The 24,121-nt window shown below is 30.7% G+C and overlaps 2 protein-coding genes across 2 annotated transcripts in view; one reads left to right on the top strand and one right to left on the bottom strand.

Annotated features, from left to right (window-relative positions):
* The window catches only part of LOC144851834 (lysosomal proton-coupled steroid conjugate and bile acid symporter SLC46A3-like), a 123,302-nt gene that overhangs the window by 55,865 nt on the left and 43,316 nt on the right, over positions 1-24,121 (bottom strand). The gene's annotated exons all lie outside the window — the stretch shown is intronic.
* LOC144852303 (uncharacterized) overlaps positions 306-24,121 on the top strand; it is a 29,737-nt gene continuing 5,921 nt past the window's right edge. The window contains exons 1-8 of the mRNA XM_078710078.1: positions 306-446; positions 728-807; positions 965-1,061; positions 1,216-1,807; positions 2,984-3,089; positions 3,194-3,309; positions 15,672-15,867; positions 23,643-23,760. Of these exons, the coding sequence (XP_078566204.1) occupies positions 306-446; positions 728-807; positions 965-1,061; positions 1,216-1,807; positions 2,984-3,089; positions 3,194-3,309; positions 15,672-15,867; positions 23,643-23,760 (1,446 nt within the window). The remainder of the gene's footprint in view (positions 447-727; positions 808-964; positions 1,062-1,215; positions 1,808-2,983; positions 3,090-3,193; positions 3,310-15,671; positions 15,868-23,642; positions 23,761-24,121) is intronic.

The raw sequence follows: 24,121 nt of genomic DNA, 5'->3' as shown, positions 1-24,121 counted from the left end.
TTATTATTTGACTGTCTGATTTGCAAACACAAAATTGAAAAACGATTGTTTCATGGAATTAAAATTATTTTGTTCGAGAAGTTTTGAATTTTTTTGATGGAAACTTTTTTTTTTGATGGAAACTTTTTTTAGCCGAGCGCCACCAACGTATGATCGCGTCTAATCCGTCGATAGCCAATCAATTTCAAGGACCTTGAGCAAATGTGCTCAGCGGTGTATTTTGATTTTTTAAACTACTGGTAGGAAAGAGGCTAGGCCTAGAGGCTATTTATACATTTGTACGTTCTAAATGTTATATAATAAACATGAAACATATATTAGAAATAAATGACCGTGAAGCATTGAGGTATGTTATTTCCAGAGAGCTGAAGAATTATGGATTGAAAGTTCCTAAAGAAAAGAAATCGAGCAGCAATAATTGCGTGTGTAAAGTTCACACGCAAGAGGTAAGGCAAACCAATATTTGTCGCTGATAAAATGAGTCGGATATTGGTGGGCTAGAGCCTAGCCTAGCTAAGTTAATAAATTGTCTTCCGCTCTTGAGAGAGCTACTATCTAGCCTTATGCAATATTTTATCAGTCTGATTATTATACAAGGGATCGAGTCACAAGGAATGTAATCCTTGTTTTGTCCCTTGCTTGAAAACCTTTAATTTATTAAAGAGACTGAACTGAGAGTGTTCATCTACTCTTCTTTGTAAATTGATAATTTAAGCCTTATTTACAGGAGTTGTGCACATTTGGTTGTCCATTGGGCTGTCTTCCATCAATTTCAGTTGATGATGAATCTGCTCACACCGTCCCAAGGTAAGAACATGATGCGTATTAACTTAAGTGAGATTATTGGGAAACATTATTTTTAACGTTTATATTCAACGTTTATATTCTTGCTTGTTGGAGATGATATTAACTTTATCTTAAAATAATACGATAGTGTCATTATATTGTTATTTTTCTCCTTTAGATACTTAGTTGAGTGTGTTGAGTTTCTTAAATTACATTTGAATTTAGAGGGTTTATTTCGTAAACCAGGATCAAGAGTAAGGCAAAAGGAACTAAAGGTAAGTTTTAAAAAAGAATAATTTAAAATATAAACCTGTAGGCATTTCGTACTTGAAACTTGATGGCATGGTCATCTTGTCCACTGTAAAGGCTCAATGTTTACTAGTAGAAGTACAGTAGGCCTAGGACTAATTCAATGTTTCTTCTTTGTAGCAAATTATCCTGAATACTGGGTCAGTTCCTGAAGATTCACATTGTGCTGATGTTGCAAGTCTTTTGAAGGAGTTCTTTAGAGAACTTCCAGATCCTCTCTTTACCCACAAGCTCCAGGAAACCTTCCTGAAATGTGGCCAGCTGGAAGAAGAATGGAAGCAGAAGAATGCCATCCTTCTGTTGGTGACTATTCTACCAGAAAGTCATTTCCATACTTTGCTTTATCTTATGAGCTTCTTAAACGACGTAGCAGCACATTCTGAAAATAACAAGATGAATGTTAGAAATCTTGCATTAGTTCTTACGCCAAATTTAATCGGTCTTAATGAGAAGCAAGAGAAGAGCTCAACATTGTCGGAGAAGATCTTAAGAATCTTTATGTCTGTGATCGCCCTTCTAATTCAGCAAGCCAATCGGATTGGCTTTGTTTCTGAGACTCTTGCAGAGAAAATTAACAACTGTGCTAATAAGTCGTGGAGCGCAGTTGATGGTGGGTTGACGTCCGAAGATGATTTGGATTGCAGTGCAGAGGGAATTCTTGATGCAGAGAAAGTAATAAAGAAGAAAAGAAGAAGAAGTGGCTCACTACAAGGTATTCCTATTATTTCACTCTATTTATTATTTTATTCACAACATAGAATCAACTTTGCACATTTCTATTTGGTAATTCTAACGCCATATTCTTAAACCGACACCGACAAAATAATTATGCACTTGTCAACTGTATGACCCACTATACGACCCCCGGGAGAGGTGTGTCATTTGTGCTATGTGTGTCGTACCTTATGAATACCATGACGCACCTGTGTATCAAAAATGTGACTTTACCTTTAGGTGACCATGACGCACTGTGACCATTTTGTTTATTATATGGTGGGTGGTAAAGTGACGGACATTGACCCACCATTGTTCATTGATGTGACGTACCATCCAGGTTTTTTTACGCACATCTGCATCAGTAATTATTTGTAAATGACGCACACATGACGCACCTCTCCCAGGGGTCGTATAGTGGGTCATACAATTTACACAGTTACTTTATAAACGATGTTTATTTTCATTTTATGATTTGTTTCATGTTTTCATTTATTATATTTAGCACCATAAGAATTTTTGCTGGTACACTAAAAAGAGTATGTTCAGACCAACAGTGTGAAGCATGTTAATCTATTGTGGAAAATACACCCATGTTTATATGGGGAGGGGTCAATTTTCCCCAAGAATAAATGATGATACTAGGTCAAGCTTAGGCTTTTTTGCTTTGCAAATACAACATTTTCACCTCAGAACCACATCCAGAGCAGAATGTATGCATAAAGCTGTTGGTCTGAATATCGTATTTGCACTTGTTGTCACAATTCATATTGCAGAAGCTGTGAACAGTCTTGGAGCACTTCTAGCATCTCCATTTGTCACTAGTAGTAATCATTATAACATAGGTATGACATCACACATTGTCACTAACCATTATCCATATTTCCTGCATCACTAATGTTTAATCATATCAGGTATTACTTAGTATATTGTTACTACTACAGAATAAATGTATATTTCATAAGAACTTTATACTGTACTGTATGTGTTATGTATGTTCCCCTTGGTAGAACAAAACAATACTATTTAAAAGTTATCAAGTTTTGTGTAACAGTAAAATCATCTAATATTTTGGCATTATGGCTGGGCAGTTCCAGTATTAATTTCTTTCCATTAAATTAAACTGAATTCATATTAATTATAAACATGAATCTCTACTCTTCTACTATTGTAGTTCTCACTCCTTCACGTAATCATCAAGGAGTTTACGAAACACCCAAGATAATGAGATCAAAGCGTAAGGCAAGTGAAGATAGTGGTGCATTTACTTCTGCTAAAAGGTGGGCTCTCGTTTCTTTTGAATTCTGAAATAATTTAGCTTTTAACCAATAATTTGTCACAAATGTATGAAAAGAGACTAGTAAATGAGTTTTATTTTCAACAGGAAAGCTTTATTAAAGCAATTGCCAGCTGATCAGAGGTTTAGTAAGCATAGAGCTTGTGTTGACACTATTCAAACCACACCAGGAGGTTATGAAGGACCCCCTCTAGGTGAAGTTGGTAAGTAAACTAAACATCATAAAGGTGCATACATGTTTAAACATAGATCCAAACAATTTGGCGCCCTCTATAATCACAATGATATTCCCTAAAAACAGACAGACATTTAATTAAAGAAAGTGTTTTTTTGGGCACCAAATTTATTTGGAAAATGTTCAATTGCCTCTTAAGCACCTGCTAAGATACATCAGTGATATTTTCCAGATATTGTCATTTTTTCTTTTGATGCTTAGATGACATCTTTAGATTTGTGAGAGATTACTGTACCAGGCAGTGGTTGTCCATAAACTGCAAAAAATAACTGTGTAGAATTTGCTATACTGAAATAAAAATGAACTAGATTTGAATTTAACTATTAAAAACGATCATAGAAGGAACGATTTTTTTTTAATTTGGAAAGGTCATCATATTAAAACAATTAAATAAATGTGAGTGGTGTAAAATAAAAAATAACAGTAAACCGTGCCAATACCGTCAACTGTTGACGCTTATTGAAAGGTTTTTGATCAATGCTATGCTGTTCGTTCAATCGTTGTAGTGCAGTCTACTGTAGACTAAACCTATAAATAGCATGTGCATGTTACGATGCGTTGCGCGATAGCCTAACTCGTCACCGTGACGAGTTCAAATCTAGTTTATCTTATTTAGCAATTGTTCAAATTTGTTTGTAATTGGAACACATGGTACTGTATGTAAAACTTTAAAAATGAATATATTTTTTATTTGAAATATTCTTCTTTTTTTTAGTTTCACAATTTTCTGTTGTGCTTGAATAGTGGGCCAAATACTAACCCAGTCTTTAGTTCAATAGGTTGTGTCGGCGCGATGTAATATACAGTTTTTTATTATGATAGCATTTATTTAAGACAAGAGTGCTTTTATTTGTAACGCAGACTCATTATAATCAACAGGTTTCCATTGTTTAACATACAGTCCTTCAGAGTATTTCCATGAGGCTTTTATGTCTCTTGCGGCCGCTAGTTAGATATTATTTACGCCATCATAATCACATCTTCAATTACATAGGCCATGAGATCTGAAAGCATCTCTTTGTTTTAAAGAGTGAACTACTTATTACAGTAAGCGTGCCTCTTACCTTTTAAAATTTACCATAAATTTGTTCTTGGGTTTGACCTATTTCTGTACTTAGTGTCAATATAAGGCCAACGCTAAATGTTGGAGTCATTTTCATATCAAATATTTAATGTGCACACACCACTACTACATTTGTTTGTCTTGTGTGGGATTGTCCCACTTTTTATTTTATTTTATTTTTAAAACTTTTATTATAATACTCTGTTAAAAATATATACACCACTACTACTTGGGTAAATGTTAAAGGGAGATCCTCATACTCTACTCAGAACAGTATTCTGGTCATTGGAAAGTCAACCATCTTAACCACCAAACTAAATCCTATTAATTTCCAAGGTTTATGAATCATATTTGTAAACAATATATTTGTTGAGATAGCCTTGGCAAAATATACTTTCACTTTATATAGAAAAGATAATGATAATCTTTTTTGTCTGAATTATATTTATTATTTAAAGTATTTAATTTATCTTCCAATACAGTAGCAACATTCTCTGTTATCCTTATCAAGTCAATAATCATTTTACAAAATGTTACTATTTATTGCATTTGAGTCAGTTCCTTTACAGAAAATGTTGAACTGTTTAACACGGTGTCCACATTGAGATACACTCATGAATAGACTGTACAATTGCTATGTTTGTTGAATGTGAAGTTGTACAGGCATATATTTGAAAACATTTTCAGAATTAAAAATGTTGTTTTCTATTTGGATGGTGTGTCATCGGAATAGAAACTTAAGTATCGTACTGTATGACTTTATGAGTGAATCTTAAATATGTAAATCTACTTAAGAACATGGGATTAAAGTCAATAAAAATTAATAGCACATTTGCGCAGGTGTAGAGAGGTTGAGTAAATTCATCGTTAATCATCATGTGTTGAAGACTATATCTTTTAGAGTAAAAATGACTTTCTTTAGGGGTCTTCATGCCACAGGAAGTCAGTAATCTACTCTTTCGTTGAGTACCGTATGCCTCACAGTCTGTCTAGCAAATGAGCTTACCATCTTTGAGTTCAAGACCCTTAGTTACTATTTCCATTAAAATAAGATAAAGTAAATATAATCAGATTTCATTGACTGTTATTCAAAAGTATATTTTAAAGTACAGTGTTTGCAGTATAGGGTTTAATTACTGAATTTGATGCCCTATTGCACACTAGCCAAGAACCTTAGATGAAATGCATTATAATGCTCTATCTACACTATCAAACTTTATGTGATATGCCCATATATGGACATGATGCATAGCACTACCATATTTGTGCATATCATATTCATACTTGGGCACATTTTTTTGTCACATAAAGTTTGATAGTGTAGACATAGCTTTAGAAACAATGACCTATTTATCCCATAGGAGAGTAGCAAGAAGTTGTGGAAGGAAACAGAGTTGAATTGGTTAACTAAACTTATATCCCATGTGTCACTCACAGGTTTCCATATGTTAATATTCAACACAGTAAATGTTGCCCATGGTATAAAAGGAAAATAACTAGATTCAGAGTGTATGTATGTACTACAAGATTACTACATTCTTAAATACTGCTCCAGGCTTGGCATTTGGGCAGGTCAAAATAGTAATACCAGGCTGCTTTTACATCTGCCAAATTGATATTTTCATTGACTTTTCAAAATGAATAAACCGGTATCTTTTGATACTTTGAATTACAAAAATAGAATATTTAATCCATTTTTTTGTTACTATAGTATAATCAGGGAAGAGGGTAATTCTTCCCCTGTATTTATGATAAATAAATAAATAAAATAATTGCTATATACCACAATACAATTACAGTATTATTATTTAGGCCTTTTGATTAACCACTAAACAATTAATAAATCACTATAATTTATTGTTATCGAGATACTGGGTATAATAATAATATTCCAAAATTCATATATTGGTTTGTTTTATTAATTTGTTTTCACTCTCATCCAAGTGATAAATACATGGTTCAGATCCATTTCTACCTACTACATACAGCATGTTATTTATTAAGGATATTGTAACAAAGAGCTATAAACTTTCATTTACCATGAAGTTAGCTTGTAACTGACTTGCAAAGTGTTCACTTTGATATTAAGCCGTCTGCCACACTTGGATGTGGATAGTTAACTTCTATAGGCATGAAGAATCTTCCCATGATGTCGGTAAGAAGCAAAGAGATTGAGAATGAAACAAAACAATGCCTTATTCATACCATTAGTATGCAAACCAGACACCCCATAAATCTCACTGGATTGTATTTAACCAAACCTATCAGAGTAGTTACTGTTAGTTTAATCTCAATTAATCATGAGGAATATCTGTTCAATATGCTGATTTTATCATCACTTCATTGTTTTTATGGGTATATATGTGGTTTATTGGGTTTGAAATCAAAGGTCATTTACCTCTACTCATTAAAGTAACATTATTCATCTATAGTAATGTAGAAAGAAATTTAACATAAGTTTCTTATAGTTACCAATTGAAATTATGTTTATGTAATTTCTAATAAATGCCAGTCATCACACATTAATTATATAATTTGTAACTTTATTAAAACCAGATTTTGTGAAAATTTCTGATACTTTGAAAGAAATGAGTTTCTTCTTGTCGGTAAAAAATGTTAATAAATGAATTTTAAAGTTGATTATTTGAATGGTAAAGCAATAAGGTGGTAAATTCACATTAATAGGTCAGGAAGCATGCTTACCTTTTGGATGGGGTCAATATTTTATGAGCACACCAGATGTTAATTAAGAATAATTAGATCAAAAGTGAAAGTACATAATCTTAAATTTTATTGGCGGCTTCAAGGTATCCTCTATTGAATCATTGTTCAACCCACAAAAACCACTATTATTATGTACAGTTATTTACTTTATTTATTTGGTCTACCAAATGAAGATGTTTATATTTATTAGCTGTTGATTGTATGTTTATTTTAGGTTTACATAACCAGGTAATTATGTTTTATTTATCAAATGCATTAGATTAATGTGTTTCTTGCATTGATCACTATTATTACTAGATGATGGTTGTTGTATGTTTTATCTATCAGTGTCATTTAAGGGCTAGATTGTTTTCGATTGCATCACTATTAATTACAAACCACTCATACAGTCTCATCATGTCAGACAAGGTAATTAATGATAAAACAATTCTATGATTCCTATCATAAATCCATACATTAAATTACACCACAGAATCTTCTAGACCTACACCACAGAATCTTGTCTTTGAAGGAAGTATAATTCTGGTCTAGACCTACACCTGCCTGATTTCCCTTTAACATATGTGGTCTTGTCTAAAGGTGTCATTGAATGTTGATGGTTAAACCATGAACCATGGTGGTAAAAATCAAATTCAATAATCTACAATTAAAACTAATTTACTGACATCATAGAGAATAGATCTCTATTACAGTATTTTTTTGGAGTAAACTTGTATCAAAATTACATATACGGTAGTAGACACGTTAATCCAGCGCAATAAAGAGCATTCATTTACTATCCACCTCTTCCATCCTGTTAGGTTTACTGCCTACTGTGTAAATGACATGCTTCCCTTTCAATCCCAAGGTCCAGGTTTCAATCCCTAACATGATGCCAGGGTTCAATCCTAACATATAGTGCCACGGTTTCTACTCCCTAAAGCCTCATCTCAAATGAGATTTTATAATATTAAAATTATATATAGTTTATAAACATTTCTGTCCATCCCATAATATTTGTGAAAAACGCTTTATATGCTTGATAAAATGTATCTTACTAGCCATACATTAGCAATACTGTAGGATACTTCCTATGTTATTTACATTCTTTAATCTGTTATGCCATACATTATCAAGGTTTCGTACAAAATAGTCCTTCTTTAATCTCTTATGCCCTTTAACTAGTGATCCTTAAGGGAGAGAGGCTTGTTTTGTTCCTTATTAATTAATTGTTAACTCTACCTCATTTCTATATTCCTGTAAGAATTTGTGATTCATTTTGTGAAGCATGAAAAATGGAGAACTTTAGAAAAATAAGAAATATACTGAGAGAATTAAGCACAATAATCAAATATGAGACTACCTCACATACAAACTGTTCCAAAAAGTTATACAGACTAGTCTTTAGTAGAAAAGTTCTTTGTAAGTTAGTTTAGTGGCGACACATGGGTTTCTTTGAACGGTACAAATACAACTAAAACTTGTTTTTGGAATTTTTCTTTTGGTAAATTCATTGTTGGTAACAATAGTTATAATAACAGTATAATAACATAGGCATTATATAAAGCCTTCAACAAAAATACTGTACTTTTTAACTATAAACCAGAATTAATCTTGGGTTTTGTTGATTCTTTGAGTAATCACTTGGAAAGATAAGTTTGTGAAGCCTACTGACTTAGGAGATTAATCTTGGTTTATTTTAATACTAAATAAATATGGGTTAATCACTACTTTGCCTTTTAAAGCTTAGTAATTAAGCAGTTTTTACTTTCATATAAAAAAAAGGGATAAAAATTAGTTGAACTTTATTCCAAAGCTTTTTAAAAATCCAGTTATCTGTTCAGCACTCTTTTATAACATATTCAATGACCCTATCAAATACATGACACAAATTCTAAAATACATAAAATTCTGGAAAGCACTATGGACCCATTATTCTTGCAAATCAATTAAATGTGAATAAAGGAGCTAGGATTCGGTGTAAATATCCAATAAAATTGGCAATATTTGTTAAAATCCCTTGATACTTATAAATCAGTATGTTGTTATAAAGTGGTTAAACTAGATACTTCTGTCTCTGTTTAAATCCAGGAAACCTCAAATATTCAGAAAACATTGAATCGTTTGTTGTAATAAAAGTATAGTGTCCATTCAGATAATATTAATACTATCTTATAGAAAGAGAAAAGTATAGTGTCCATTCAGATAATATTAATACTATCTTATAGAAAGAGAAAAGTATAGTGTCCATCCAGATAATATTAATACTATCTTATAGAAAGAGAAAAAGCTCTCTGTGTACAATTAATTAAAGCTACTAACAATCATTAACTACAGTAAATGCATGTATAGGAATGTTACAATTATGTATTAAATTAATTATTATTGAGTTAATGTATTGCCATTATGTTCTATGTCATTATTATGTTAACATATTCACAGGTAGTACATTACCTGATAGTGTATAATTAAGTTACTATTGAGACTAGGACAAATCAAATACAGATGCTTGTTAGAATCAAATACAGATGTTCTTTATAACAATAACATCTACTACCCCATTACTGCAGGATGAGGATCATTTAATTGTCTGTTCATGGTCATTAACTTAGAATCTGATATGATGAAGTACAGCACAGTTTAATAACCAAGTCTGGTTTCTTTACTAAAAAAAGCATGTTCTCAATGGAATTGGATCAACTCAGGACATTGATTTGGTACACAGAGTGTAAAATAGGACCAATAATGGATAATGTTGGCTTTCTTGCATACAGTGATATTTTAGTGATTTCCCTAATGATAAAGACCAAACTTAAATTCTTCATAGTACCTATACTTGAAACTGTACTCAAATGTCTGATGATTTACTCAAGACCAAACTTGAAACTGCACTCAAATGTGTGTTGATTTTTTAATCATAAAAAGAAGTAAAGTCTGTACTCAAAATGATGATTTTCCTATTTACTACCAAAAATGTTGTTTTTCTTTCATTCCAACTTTCAGTCAATTAACAGGTCTACTTGTTTATAGTACTAATCTATTAATTGATGTATCAGCAATTTTGTCAGAATTTGACATTGACCTTAAGAATTAAATAGTTGTCAGAACAGGTTACTTTATCCTTGACTTTTCTCTACCACCACAAACATGTAAATTCTGATCATTTTTAAAAGGGAATCTTTACTATAAATAGTTGCACCCCTATTTGAAACCAGACTGAAGGAAATTAAATTTTTTATTTTATTTGAATCTGTCTTCATTGCATACTTACTTGGGATGCTTGGTAATTGACCCTTCAGTTCTTAAATAAAATAGTGTTCCCATCTTAACTTAACTGACAATATTTTAAAAGTTAATTTCTACAAATTCATTAATATGTATCTTGTGTTTATTTAGTTAGACAAAAACAATATAATAACGTACATTGTTTCTAATTAGATAAAATCCAAATTGTAGTTTTACTATACTTGTTAATGATTGTAATATAAGCATAGCCTGCCTATAGGTGTTGTTTATAGAGGATTCACTCAATTATCCACCTCATTAGGTGTGGGAAATGTAATTGAAGTTTTAATTGAATTTTTCCGTTTACTTTAAATTTAATTAAAAGTTAAGATGACAGGGTTGGGTTTCTTGATGTCGTCTCAAATTTATTTACTGTGATTATTAATCATAATATAATTGAATTATAAAATACATTCATTTCCTATTTAATCACCTGTCATTTTTTAACGTATCAGGCGGTACAAAAACTAGACATTAAATTAAAGAAGAGTTTTATTTTAGCAATGTAGTGAGGTTAGTACAGTACTCAATTTACCATCAGCTCTTCAATTAAGTTTTTGACATAAGGTATAACTAACTTTTGAAGGTTATTATAATAAGTTTAAGAAGATTTAATGGTAGCAACAACAACAACATAAACAATTAAAGTGGAAAATTATAACTTTTTTGTTGAACCAAAAAAAAGGTAAATACCTTAGTGACGTTTCGTTGACTGTCAACTTTTTCAAACTACTATTTGGAATAATTTTCCACTTTATTATATTCAGAACCAGATGAATTTATTTAATAATATAGGGTTTTGTTTCTTTTATTATATTAAGCAGTTTAGCTTTTTTAAACATATTTATGTTAACAATGTATTATGGATCACTCAACTTAAGTTTAATGTGATTTTGAAACATGTTCATAAGCCAACCCAAGGAAGGAAATAATGATTTTATACTGACTGTAATAACATTAGTAAAATAGGTTTTTTATGGGTAATATAATATCTATTTCAAAAATACATCCTACAATTTGTTGTAACATTTTCTAATTGATTCAATATGAAATGAATTATTAAAGGAAGACAAGTTTAGCCAAAGAGTGAAATAAGAGGAAGGAAGCCCACACAAAGTTCATTTAACATTGATTGGATATTTATATAACAATGTAAATATATCAAAACAATTTATAATATACTCCTATTGGAGGAAGCATGTAATTTGGTAAGATAACATCCAGGGAAACTCAAAGTGGCCTTGGGTTTGGAAACTCTTTCATACCTTGTTTATTTTCACATGTGGATAGACATTCATTTGTTAGTTTATTTTTACACTTTATTAATCATCAACTTCCAGTTAATTTTTTTTTCAAGAACCTTGAAAAAGCTTTATTGGAAATGGTATTAAATATCTGACTCAACTTTTCCACTAGTTTTCAAGAACATTGTGAACCCATTTTGTACTATATGAAAAGTTAGCATTTCTAATAAATATTTAAGAATCGTTGACATTGTCAAAATATAATACTGTTTGGAGGAGGATATTCAATTTGTCGTCATTCTTTTATTACCCATTTTCAATACTACTAAGTCTACAATACAAGTTGGGAATACATTGCATTTTTGTTACAAGAGTGATACATAAATCTGTCAGTAAACAAATGATACATTTATTTGTTTGTTGATTTGTGGTCTATTTCATTCTTTGTCCGGAAATAATTTACCATAAAGTCACTACTAAAGACATAAATCTTGAAAAAGAAGGCTTTTGTTTTAATCTTTAAATCGTACAAACACGAGACACAAAGTTTCGTTTTCTGATATTAATATATGACGAAATAACAATTTTTCTCTGTCTGTGATATTAAATTATGTTCTAAATAAACAAAATATATGGAGTATACATTGGCTTATTGTTTGGGAGTTAGTAGTAATTGACTATAGATCATTCAATTATGCCTTTTTGTTGGCTATTTAAATAAAGAGCAATTATATCTAAGTAGCATTAACCCACCAATGTCTTGGGAAAACAGAATGTGGGGTTAGAGCAACACTAATGTCTGTTTATTTGAGTATCACCACCAATGAAGATTTTAGAACTGAACTTATCTAAACATCTACAGGCAGTATAACAGATGGTACTGTATGAGATGTCTAAGTAGACCCCAAGGGTGTTAATTAGGGATTTCAAATTTCCTTTTAAAAGTTCATTTGCTTAAAAGGAGACATTTTAATTTATTGAGCATAAATAAATATATAAAATGTTGAAGTGAGTTAGGCACCTCTATGAATTTCTTCACTTCTTTTGAGGTATTTAAAAACTTTAGTTACATTATTGAATTTTAATTTTATATTAAACATAAAATTCCTAATAAGTAATTTCATTTTGTAAGTTTTTGAAGTATTTGTACTCTTTTTTGGGGAGGGAGGCGGGTGCGGAGAATTTGAAAAGTTTAAACAGAATTGCATATGAAAACAATGTAGTATAGGTGTGAACAGTAGTGAGAGAGTAGGGTACTGGGTTATTCCATTGTGGTGAGGAAGATCAAATGTTGTGGTGACGTCAATATGTCTGAATGTGAATAGGAAGTGGTAAGAACGCCTACACTGATTTTAGATGATGGTTTATTACTGATGTTTGTTTATAATTTTATTTCATCAATGAACCAACCAATAGTATTTTGAAATAGTTTTCTATTTTGTTACAACTTGGAGGAAACCACTTTATACCAGTTAAAACAATTATAATCTGATTGATGTACAGTAGTATCTTGTATTAACGAACTTAAAATTCAAATCTCAAATGATGGTAGGGTATAAGATCTAATTTCATTCTAGCAGTTTTATGTTGATGCACACTGATTACTAATACTACCATTACCTCCATGCTCTACCATACAGTACTTAATATAGCAACCCCACATTGTAATGGAACAGTCCAATCTGTAACTGCCAATGGTTGCTTATCTGTAGTTTGCTGAAATGAGATCTTATACCCTACCATCATTTGAGATTTGAGTTTCAGTTCATTAATACAAGGAGATATATAACTGAACATCAATTGGATTATAATTCTTTTAAATCAATTTGTTACTATCATTTGAATTATAAGGATAATATACAATTTCACAACAGGTAAGGTTTCATCTCCTTAATTTGTTTGCTTCATTCACCACTACTTTTTAAAGCTTTTTTTTTAATGGTAGTTAATAAATATTCTTTTGTGAGATTTAATTACACTACACTGTATTTAGAATACTGGTATTCATTAGAATTTTAAAATGTAAAGTTTCATCTTTGTCTTATAGATAATTTAATATGAAAATTAAATTGTGTTAATAAACATTTTCCTTTTTTTTGGTAAACTTGATGAACTTATTTATCATGTTTTGCTCATTCACCCCAAAAGAGGAAAATGAAAGTTGTGTCTGGCTTTTATGAATCATGAGATCTTCCAGTTGGTTAGAAGGTTGTTGAATTTAGCACAGAATGTGTTTGTAATCAGTGATAATGTGGTTCAAATGTTACAGATTATGTATCAGGATGGATTGGATTTAAGTTTGGTTCATAGGACACTCTCTCAGATTAAGTAATGACTTACAGTACTACTAGCTTAAAAAGAGGTAATAAATAATTAGTCTGCGAAACAAAGCACATTGTTCAGTAGTCTGTTTTTCAGAATTGCTGAATTTTGTGACAGTTTTAAATTCTTGCTAGAGAAATTAGATGAACAAAACATATGATCTTTGTACATTTTTAATACATGGATTCATTAATTCATAACTAAACAATTCTTTCATTCTGTTTAGTGTAGTGAGAAACTCCTCCTGTATATACCAAGTATTAACTAAAAAAAACTTTAAAATCTTACCAGTGCTTCCTGTTTTAAGTTACTTTCTTAAATTAGATTTGTTTCTTTTCTTTCTGGTTTCCTGTTAAATTCCAGTCACCCGTTATTTTGGTAATTACAATGTTTATTTTTAGACAATAGGGATGTTTATTATGTGTATTATTATTTGTGGTTTTTAAACCATACTGTACTGTATAAATGTAACCCATCATTGTTTATATTTAAATATTTTAATTCTTCTATTTGTGTCTATGGAAAGTATGATGTAACATTTGAAATATGAAGTTCAACCAATCATCTATTTTAGGATTCATATAGATATTAACAAAGATAATGCATTTTCATACTGTACAGTATAAGATGTTCACAACAAACCCTTGACAATCAAAATGTCCTCATTCAAACAATGTAAAATATTTATGTAATTCATCTAAAAAAACTATTTTTACCCAGAAATTGAGAAAAATGTAATCCAATTATTGTTTTTGAAATTTGCAGCTAGACCTTGTTCAATGACCTCCCACCACCAGAACTATGCCAAATGTACACACTCAATACCTGGGTATATGAATGACATAGGCTAACAGGAATGCTTCAGAACACAAAAGAGCCATTCAATCCAAGTAGTTCTCATCTCAACTTAGGGTTGATTAAGTTTCTTTAATTTGTAATAATATTATTGTTAATTAGTTTGTTCATTCAGCCGTCATGTGGTTTTTTTAGCGTTTGTTGACACCAAGTTGTTCAGGTACTACATTAAAACATTTTATTTAAGGATCTCATCCATGTAAATAATGGACTGATATCGTGTGGTTTATTTATTATTAAGAGTTTCTGATGACCAGGACATAATGATTGCTCACTTTAAAAAAACAAAAATTATCCTTTTATTATATTTTCAAGAAAATTCTTACCCATTTGTTGGTTACTCTCTTAAATAACAAAGAATTTCACAGCTCATTTCACATTCCATTGTAAAGGCTAAATTCCATGATCCTGGAAAATAACAATTCCATCATTATTATTTCAATAATCAATCTTTTATATACCCTGGATATTTGTCTGATATGTTTACCAGATGCACCCTACATAAAGGAAAAAGTGTGAGTCATATTTGGGGTTTATAATAAATACAGTCCATAGTAACAAATTGTTGTCATATTGCTTTGCACTCAATATGATATTAATTTTACTAAATTTTACAACTTTGTTTATCTTTCAAAAATCTTGTATGCATAATACTATTTAAAAGATATCTTTAAAACATCTTTTATGCATATTTAATACTATTAATAGATCATTGTATTACTGCTGGTATTTTTACTGCAACTGTAATTTTCTTTTGTGACTTTGTTTTATAATCAATTTTTAAAAAATTAATATTCATTGCAATCATTAAATTTAACGGAATAACGGACATAAATTTTGTTTCTCCATTTCAAACAGATTTAACTCAAGATGGTGAAACCGTATTCAAATTTAGTTCACCGTCTTTGAAATTTGCAGATGAAAGTTTCTGTGGATTTAATGCCACACCTGTGAAAAGTGAAAAGTTTCTAAATTTGACTACCCCAAAAACGGCAACGCCTGCAAAAGGACGTTTGAGAAAGCTTAATCCTTTGAACTCTAAAAAATTCAAAAGGTAAGTTTGATTTTTTCTTTGACATGTATTTATACCAGAAGATCCACACTGAATAAAATAATAAGAGTGCAACTCCAGATTCTTCAAAAGGATCAAAATGTTGAATTCTCAAAATAAATGTGTTCTGTCTGTTTATTTAGAGTTATGTCATCTTAGTTGATTCCTTTATACAAATGTTTTTGCATAATTATCTGAATACAATGGTAAAGCAATAAATGATATTAAATTCTACATTGTTAAGTGGGCTTACAATCTGGGGTTGAAATAATTCTGATAATATGAATAGTTCAAATTGTGTATTCTTGCTAATCAAAGCAAAAAGGTTTCATAATGCAAACAATATGTGTCATGGTCAATTAGTGAATTGGTAATAATAGTTTGCATATCTACAACTAGTATCAACCAATATAGGCTGTTGATAGACCTAACATATGGCTGCTGAACCTACTTACAACACTCTTTTTATTGCACTTATGTTTATTACCAATATTGCTTTTTGTGTAGTTGTAAAAAGACTGGTGTTTGGTGTTAAAATATGCTATACTATTTAAAAATTTATCCACACAGTTATCTAACAATAAAGTGACAGTTATTGCTTGCATCACAGTTGGATGACACCATTGTTCTATTCTTGCCATTTTAGTCTTCATGCTTAATTGACGGCGCCCTGATTTGCTTAAAAAATTCCAGTGTTTAAATGGATTTGTAGACAATGTTCCACCAGCCGCACGACTTTGAACTTAACAACAATGCGTGCACCCTCCAACAGACGCCCTTTATTCCTGTACAATACACCATATTTTGTTGTTGCTTAGTTTTAATAATAGGATATGCACAAACTGTGAAAAGTACATATTTTTAGGTGATAATATAATGGCCCATTAACTGTCATTATTTGGCGCCTCACGCTGTCACTGATTATACGTTTTGTTTGGTGGTGACTCCTTTCTGATTTGTTTAAACTTTAAAGGTCTTTATGATTTTTGCAAATTCTGAATAACAGAAAATAATAGGAAATAATAAATACTAATGGAAGCGTCAGCTGTTATTACTATTAAACACGCAACTGTCTAGGATAAGCCTTTGCACTGCAAAACACATTGTTACTCATTTTGGATTTTATTGCTGCTAACCAACGATCCATTATCATACTCAAAATTAGCTATATTAAACCAATCAGAGATAACTACTATGACACAGATTTACTGAGGTAATCATATTTTTTGTTTACTAACAATTGACATATTTATGTAAATTGCTGCAATATTATTTACTAATGAAAGTAATTGGTTACATTTTTCTGCAGCCTCTTTATACAGTTCTTTAGTACAGTAAACTGTATTACAATATTTCTATGGATGTCAATGACATTATGTTTATCTAAATTTCTGTGATACTGATATTAATGAAAGTAACTTTTCTTTTTCTATTGTATTGTAGTCTTCCTCCTAATTTGATTAATTTATTAATACCAGTCTCTAATCTTTTAAATTGATAATTTATATTTATTTTGAATCTTGTGATTTGATTTATGAATCCCAGATGAACAGTAATCTGTCATTTGATTAAAGTAGTATCAGGGTGTCTGAAACATAACTACATTAAAATTGAAAAGAAGCTATTTCATGCTTGTTTTGTCTGAAACCTATCTACTACCTACTTGATTCTTTTTCAAAGTAAATTTTAATTTAAGTTTAAAAAGTAGTAATATTTGATGATTCAATATTGAACATTTGAAATGTATGAAAACAAGTGCGATTTTCCTGTTTTTGAAAACTGGGAAGAGTAGAGCGTAATCAGACCGACTGACAGGATATTACCAATTTTACTGATTCATCAATGACCTGGGGATTTTGGATTACCTCCCCTCCCTTCAACACAAATCCATTGATGCTTTACAAGTTGCAGCATCTTGCAGATTGCAAATTGTCAATATCTGCCAGAGTGTTTTAATAATTGGTGTTGACGTTCATCCTTTTTTGCTGCACTCATCAGACAATGGAGAAATAGTTTAAATTGTGTTACTAAATTTAAGGAATTCTTTTGTTGTGAATTTTGTAAGTATTTTATACGATTGCCTTATTCGATAAATCTAAATTGTGTTGTTAAATACAATATTTTGCAAGACTATCTTAAATACATTAGGCCAACTAGTTTTATCAATGCTGGTTGATTGAGCTTCATCGGTAGGCCTACTGACAAACACAGAGGGGTTACACATTAGTCAAGGAATCCACAGGATACAGTAGCCTAAAGCAAGATTGATGCCTTCATGGAGGTGGTGGTACAAAGAAAACATCGTTTCCTTGATCAATTTAAATTTATGTGGGAATTCAACATATCAAAAGGCCTTCTGTTTTAAACTCAACCTTCCTAATTAAACTATTACAAATTGCTATATGATGATGCTTGTGAACTGATTATCTCAATTAAAAACAATCATTAATTTTTGTGACCTACTAGTTGTGGTATTTTGATCACATATTTCACTAATCCAAATACTCTGTGCTATATTAATTACTGTACATTGTACAATGCAACATGCAATGCCAGGACCATTTTAACTGATCTCTTTGATGAATTTGAATAACAACTCTCTGTAAAGAATATCAAAAAAACAGATGAATCCTTGCCCAATTGTAGTATAGCAAGATCTATTCACAGGACAGGGTTCCAGCCAGTATTTATCATTTGAGATATGATATTATGAATAATTTGTATTCATTTCAACATATACCATTGGATTAATAATATGTACACTTATTTGGCCCTGTTGGCATCAAAACCAGGTTTAATGGAACCCACTTTGACAGTTTTAGCTAGTTGATGACAAGGTTATTAAATTGCATATTAATTTCTGTCCTTGGATGGTATTTATTTACTTAATTCCCTGAAGTGTTATGTATCTTGTGAACCTTAGTAATCATTGTTTTAAACATGATTATTTACAGTATTCATGTTAAGGATTGCGACAAAACTTGGTTTGCTCTAGGACACTAAAATGCACAAACAACAGATCAGTCATGCTAATGTCGCTTGTGATTGGTCAAATTTGCGTTGCATCTGGGAAACAAAATTTAAAATTGACATGCTAACTGTATGTCACTTCTCAGGGGCTGCTTCTATACCCACTTTATACTGTATAGTAAAATATTATTTAGCCAGTGAGCCGATATTGTATTGCGTTCTGATCACTGGTCTATGTAATTGTAAATGAAGGCTGTTTTCGGGTAGATCAAAAAATGTTTAAGGAATATAATGCTTTTATTAGGAAAGTACACTGCACTCTTTTAAACTGACAATGTAAAGTTTTTGGTTAATAAAAAAGGAATTCGCTACTACAGTACCTGTTACTACTGTCCACACATTGTCTACTGTTGAATAAATGCAACATACAAATGTGTTTAAGAATGATTTATCTTGAATCAAAATGTTTAAGCTGAGCTACAGTGCAATTAACATTAATAGGTAACAAGGTTGTGTAATTTGAAATTCTGTTTATTTTTAAGACGTAATTCGTTTTAAAAATCCTTTAACAAGGACAAATTAATACAAATTAATCCAGCGATCTGACAACCACTTTCTAGGTGAAGATTTTTACTCTAGAAGCCTGTTACTTGCCAATCAATATTTCCGAAAGACATCAACGAACAAAGTCATTCTTAATTTGGATTTCCTTAAACATCTCTAAAGGACAAAGGATACACAAATTACAATTATTTCCACCTAAGAAAATGTTAATAAACTAAAAGTAGGTAAGGGTGGGTAAATCAGAAAATACAAAATATGAAACTTGACAGTGATAATAATTATGTTACAGTGTATCTTAAAATTAAAGCTTTTATGTAATATTTAATAATAATAGTGTTCAATAATTATGCTATAGTTCTTGCTGTTATTTGTTGTATTGAATCATAGCAATTTAAATTTGTTCAAAATTTCAGTTCTGCTCAGTTTTATTTGAATTTTTCAAATTCTTGATGCAGTCTTCATGTAATGTATAGCATTTCATTATACATTACAGTGAAATTAGTCATGTACTCTGTTTTAATAAAATTACTTCTTGGTTTGTGATGCTATGTTTGTAAAGGTATGCATGACTTTGACATTTGCAGTAATTTATAATTGTGTCACATTCCAACCTGTACATTAATAGTGAATTTTTAGTTTTTAGAAAAATGTTTCTATGGAAAATGTTGATTTAGTCTGTATAATTTGTAATTTTTTAAATAAATGGATAAAGAGAATTTTGTACCATTAATGGACATTTTAAACACCACTAATTACTGTAGACATTGACTGTCTTACAGTAGTTTACAGGGTTTTGGATAATGAGAGTTTACCTGTAGTACAATTAAATTGTTCAGGCTGCTTTTTTTACCTTTGAAATTTCACGGCCATCTTTTCTACAGCAGTAGCATGTTTTTTTGTTTTTCACTGAATACTTAATTCATATAGACGTATTGAATTTAAATGTCACTATATTCAGCCAAGCTTAAATATTTTTATGGCAAGTTTAAATTTTTAATGGCAATATAAAAATGAGGATAGTATAGAGGATGACGTGCTAGTGGTTAGGTGTCGATGAACTCTGGAAGCTTTATGTGTTCTAACATTCCACCCTAGCTGTTTGTACTTGTTATTTTGTGGTTTACTTCACTTGTGAAACACATCATATCACTTGATTCTGAAATCTTTCAACCACAGAATAAATTGAACACAGTGACTTCAGTAAACCATTAAAATCTGTTGTTTGTAAAACTCTGACCAATAATTGACCACTCCTTTGTGCACTCTTACCAATATTGTCCACTCCTTAATAAATAATAGCTATCTGTACCTATCTGCACCCTACTACAGTTATTTCCTTTTTTGTTCAATTCAAGCCTACCTTGTAGATTAATATTATATCTAGAACTACAGTACTTGGAATGGGTATTGCTAAACTGCGCAAACACTGCGCAAACTGCGCAAACACTGCGCAAACAAAAAAAAAAGCTGCGCAAACCTCCCTAAAAACAATTATTATTGATTAGAACACAACTAGAACTATATAGGGAGACAATTTATGAGAAAAAAAAATTGAAATTCCTTTAAGTTTGCCTTTTTTTTAGTTAAAAACTTCAATTTTTGGGAAAATTACTGATTTCACAGCGCAAACAACAAAAAAAGCTGCGCAAACCTCCTTCAAATCAATTAATATTGATTAGAACACAACTAGAACTATATAGGGAGACAATTTATGGGGAAAAATTTGAAATTCCTTTAAGTTTGCCTTTTTTTGGGTGAAAAACTTTGATTGATAATATCCCTTTGTTTCTATAACTTTTCCATACGTTAGGAAATCAGTAAAGATCCAGGAAGATAGCTATCAATGCATTTCTTCCTTTATTTTGATCTTTATCCGTTTCAATCCAACCATTGCACGCAATCATTTAAATTTTATTGTCAACCAATTTCCCTAATTTCCTGTTAAGTTTCAACATTCAATTTGAAAGCCAGTGTTATCCTGTTTGTATCTTATACAGTATGCTCTGTTAAAAAATTAACAATACACTTGTTTGTTATGAAATTTTATGTAACATTATTTTGTATAATTTCAAAACTGTTATCACTTAAAATTCATCATGCATTACCGAATGTCTGTAGATTAGGCAATTTTAAAGACAAGATCGAACTGTCATATATCTCGGGTCTATACCGAGAGTTGTTGTTGATTTTATCGAGTTATCATATCCCGAGGGCAGCAAAAATGTAATAGCTCAATTGATTAACAAGCGTGACTGTCCACACAATCTTTAAAGCTTATGTTTGACAAAGTTACGAGTTCTGTACATGAACATAATGTGTACATACACTATTCATTATTCAATGCTCCGCATATATCAGATGAACCGTTACCACCTCAGAATCGTGAACATGTTATTATAATTTCCATTTTGTACAATTTGTTTGATGAATTGTGTTTCAAGATATTAATTCCAAAATACATATTTTTACTGTGGTTATTCTTCATGATTGCACAATACTGTATATTGAATAGTTTACCACGGATTATGCTTCACAATATATTAGCTTGTTTTTATGAATATTGTATTAAATTAATAATAATATTGTTTACATTGCTTTAGTTAGTCTTTATGAATTCATAACCCAAATATAAGTATAATGCCATAGTTCTATAAACAAAATGAAAACCCAAGGCCATTGGAAATATTGGTATGATACTTACTGTATTTAAAATTAAATTGCTGAATAAATATCATTAAAATGTTTGGTGCAATCTTTATGAATATTTACAGTAAATACCAGGGAGTTGAACAATTAATATTTGACAACTCCCCGTATAATTTGTACTTGGTTGACATTTTTATAAAGTTTAATTTGTTTTTTTATGGTTTGTAGTCGGATTGATTATTTTGTTATACAAAACATAAAGATTAATTACGTATTTATTTAATTTATTGAAGTAATTTTAACAAAGATTGTCCATAAAAATGTCAATAATTCTATAAGCAATGTCCTTGTATTCACAATTAAGGAAGCTATCTTTCGAACATCATCCGCTTTTGAGTACTTGCAGTACCGATGATCTGGCTATTTTACCATTACATTACTTAATGTTACTTGACTGTTTTCATTGCCACCCCAGGCAACAAAATATTGCTAAAAAATTGACTGATTTGTCATGAGTTTCCCTTTAAATAACAAAATTTTCTATTATTACCTCATTATTGACTTATATAATTTTAGACGATGTTTCCATTAAAACAAAATTGTTATTATAATTATAATTTAATTTTCGGTCAAGTTGATAAAAATTGGTTCTTTTTATGTGATACCTTTTTTATATGTGCTATATTTTGTAAAATTTTACACAATTTAGCCTTTGGCTACAATGTAAATTTTCGTTTTATTGAATAAAACCTTGAATTGGTTCACTAGGAGGTAACACAACGATGTAAGCGCAATGCAAGTGAATTAACCAATCACAGAAGACGGTTTGGATGACCCATTGTGTCATGATTGGTCAAAAAATTACAGTACTTGCTTGCGTTGTGCTTACGTCCTTGCGTTGTTTCCAAGTCTGAACTAAGCTTAAGTCGGTAATTGCAAGGTGTTGTTATAACCAGCAATTTCAATCCATTAAGTCTGAACTTTGAATTAGTCCTATGCTACTGCAGCACTTATAATTTTGCTGGCACTAATACAGTGCCTCATTAAATATACTGGTAAAAACTGTAATTAAGCATGGTCTAAATCTCTAATGTTCTTGTTTACCAGTCTTACTCTGAATTAACCTTAATTTACATATTAACGTTCATTGTTTATGAATTATCTCTTTTTAAAAGTAAACTTTGACAAGAATATTCTTATTTTTCTACCTGGTTTAAATGTCATGTTTTATATCTTCACATGAAAATGATATGATGTTAATCTACAGTATACAAGTTTATCTTGAACATTTTGATAACACAGTGAATGTTGAGAGTTGTTTTCTACATCAATTCAAAACATCATGTGTTTTGAATAATAATGCACATTTTTAAAACATTTTAAACATTTACCTGTACTATCTTTAAATTTTCTTTTGTTTTGATATTTTATTGAACTTATATTATACTAAACATTTGTTATTGTTCTATTAACAGTTGAATTCTGGTATACCGTATATCACAATATTTATTGTTAATATTATTAAAACATGTATTCTTAGCATACTCATTACATAAGTATAGTATACAATATAACTAATTGCTTTATTCTTGTTATAGGCGGTCTTTTGGTCCATTAACACACACCCTAGGTGGTGGAACCCCCTCATCTGATAAAGGCGCTGTATCTATCTCGTCTATCAAGAAGAAACTTGGCCATCGCTCCATCAAACTACAGGTACTAACTCTGCTTCATTTAATACTCTATAACAGTTAATGTAAAATTAAAATGTTATATGATGCTTTCTTTTATATTGCTTGGCCACATTCATGCAAAATATGTGGCCACTTTACATATGTAACAAGAAATATTTCTTACAAAAAAGGCCGCTCGACTTTTTGACTAACATTGACGTTTTCTGGGTCCAGCAGCTTGGACCTATCAATTAGTCGAGTTTACAAAATACCGAAAATGTCAGCCGTAGATAATAAGCTTTCCGTTTGATATAGCTTCTGAATGAGTAGTCCTCTGGGGATAGAGCTGTCTAAAGCCACGGTGCGAAAACCTAACTACCTATACTCAATATGAGGTGATGGTT

Source organism: Antedon bifida, chromosome 9 (genome assembly GCF_963402885.1).
Source record: "Antedon bifida chromosome 9, ecAntBifi1.1, whole genome shotgun sequence".
In the NCBI taxonomy this organism is placed as follows: domain Eukaryota; kingdom Metazoa; phylum Echinodermata; class Crinoidea; order Comatulida; family Antedonidae; genus Antedon; species Antedon bifida.
The sequence above is the reverse complement of the archived record's forward strand: the minus strand, read 5'-3'. Positions and strand labels throughout refer to the sequence as shown.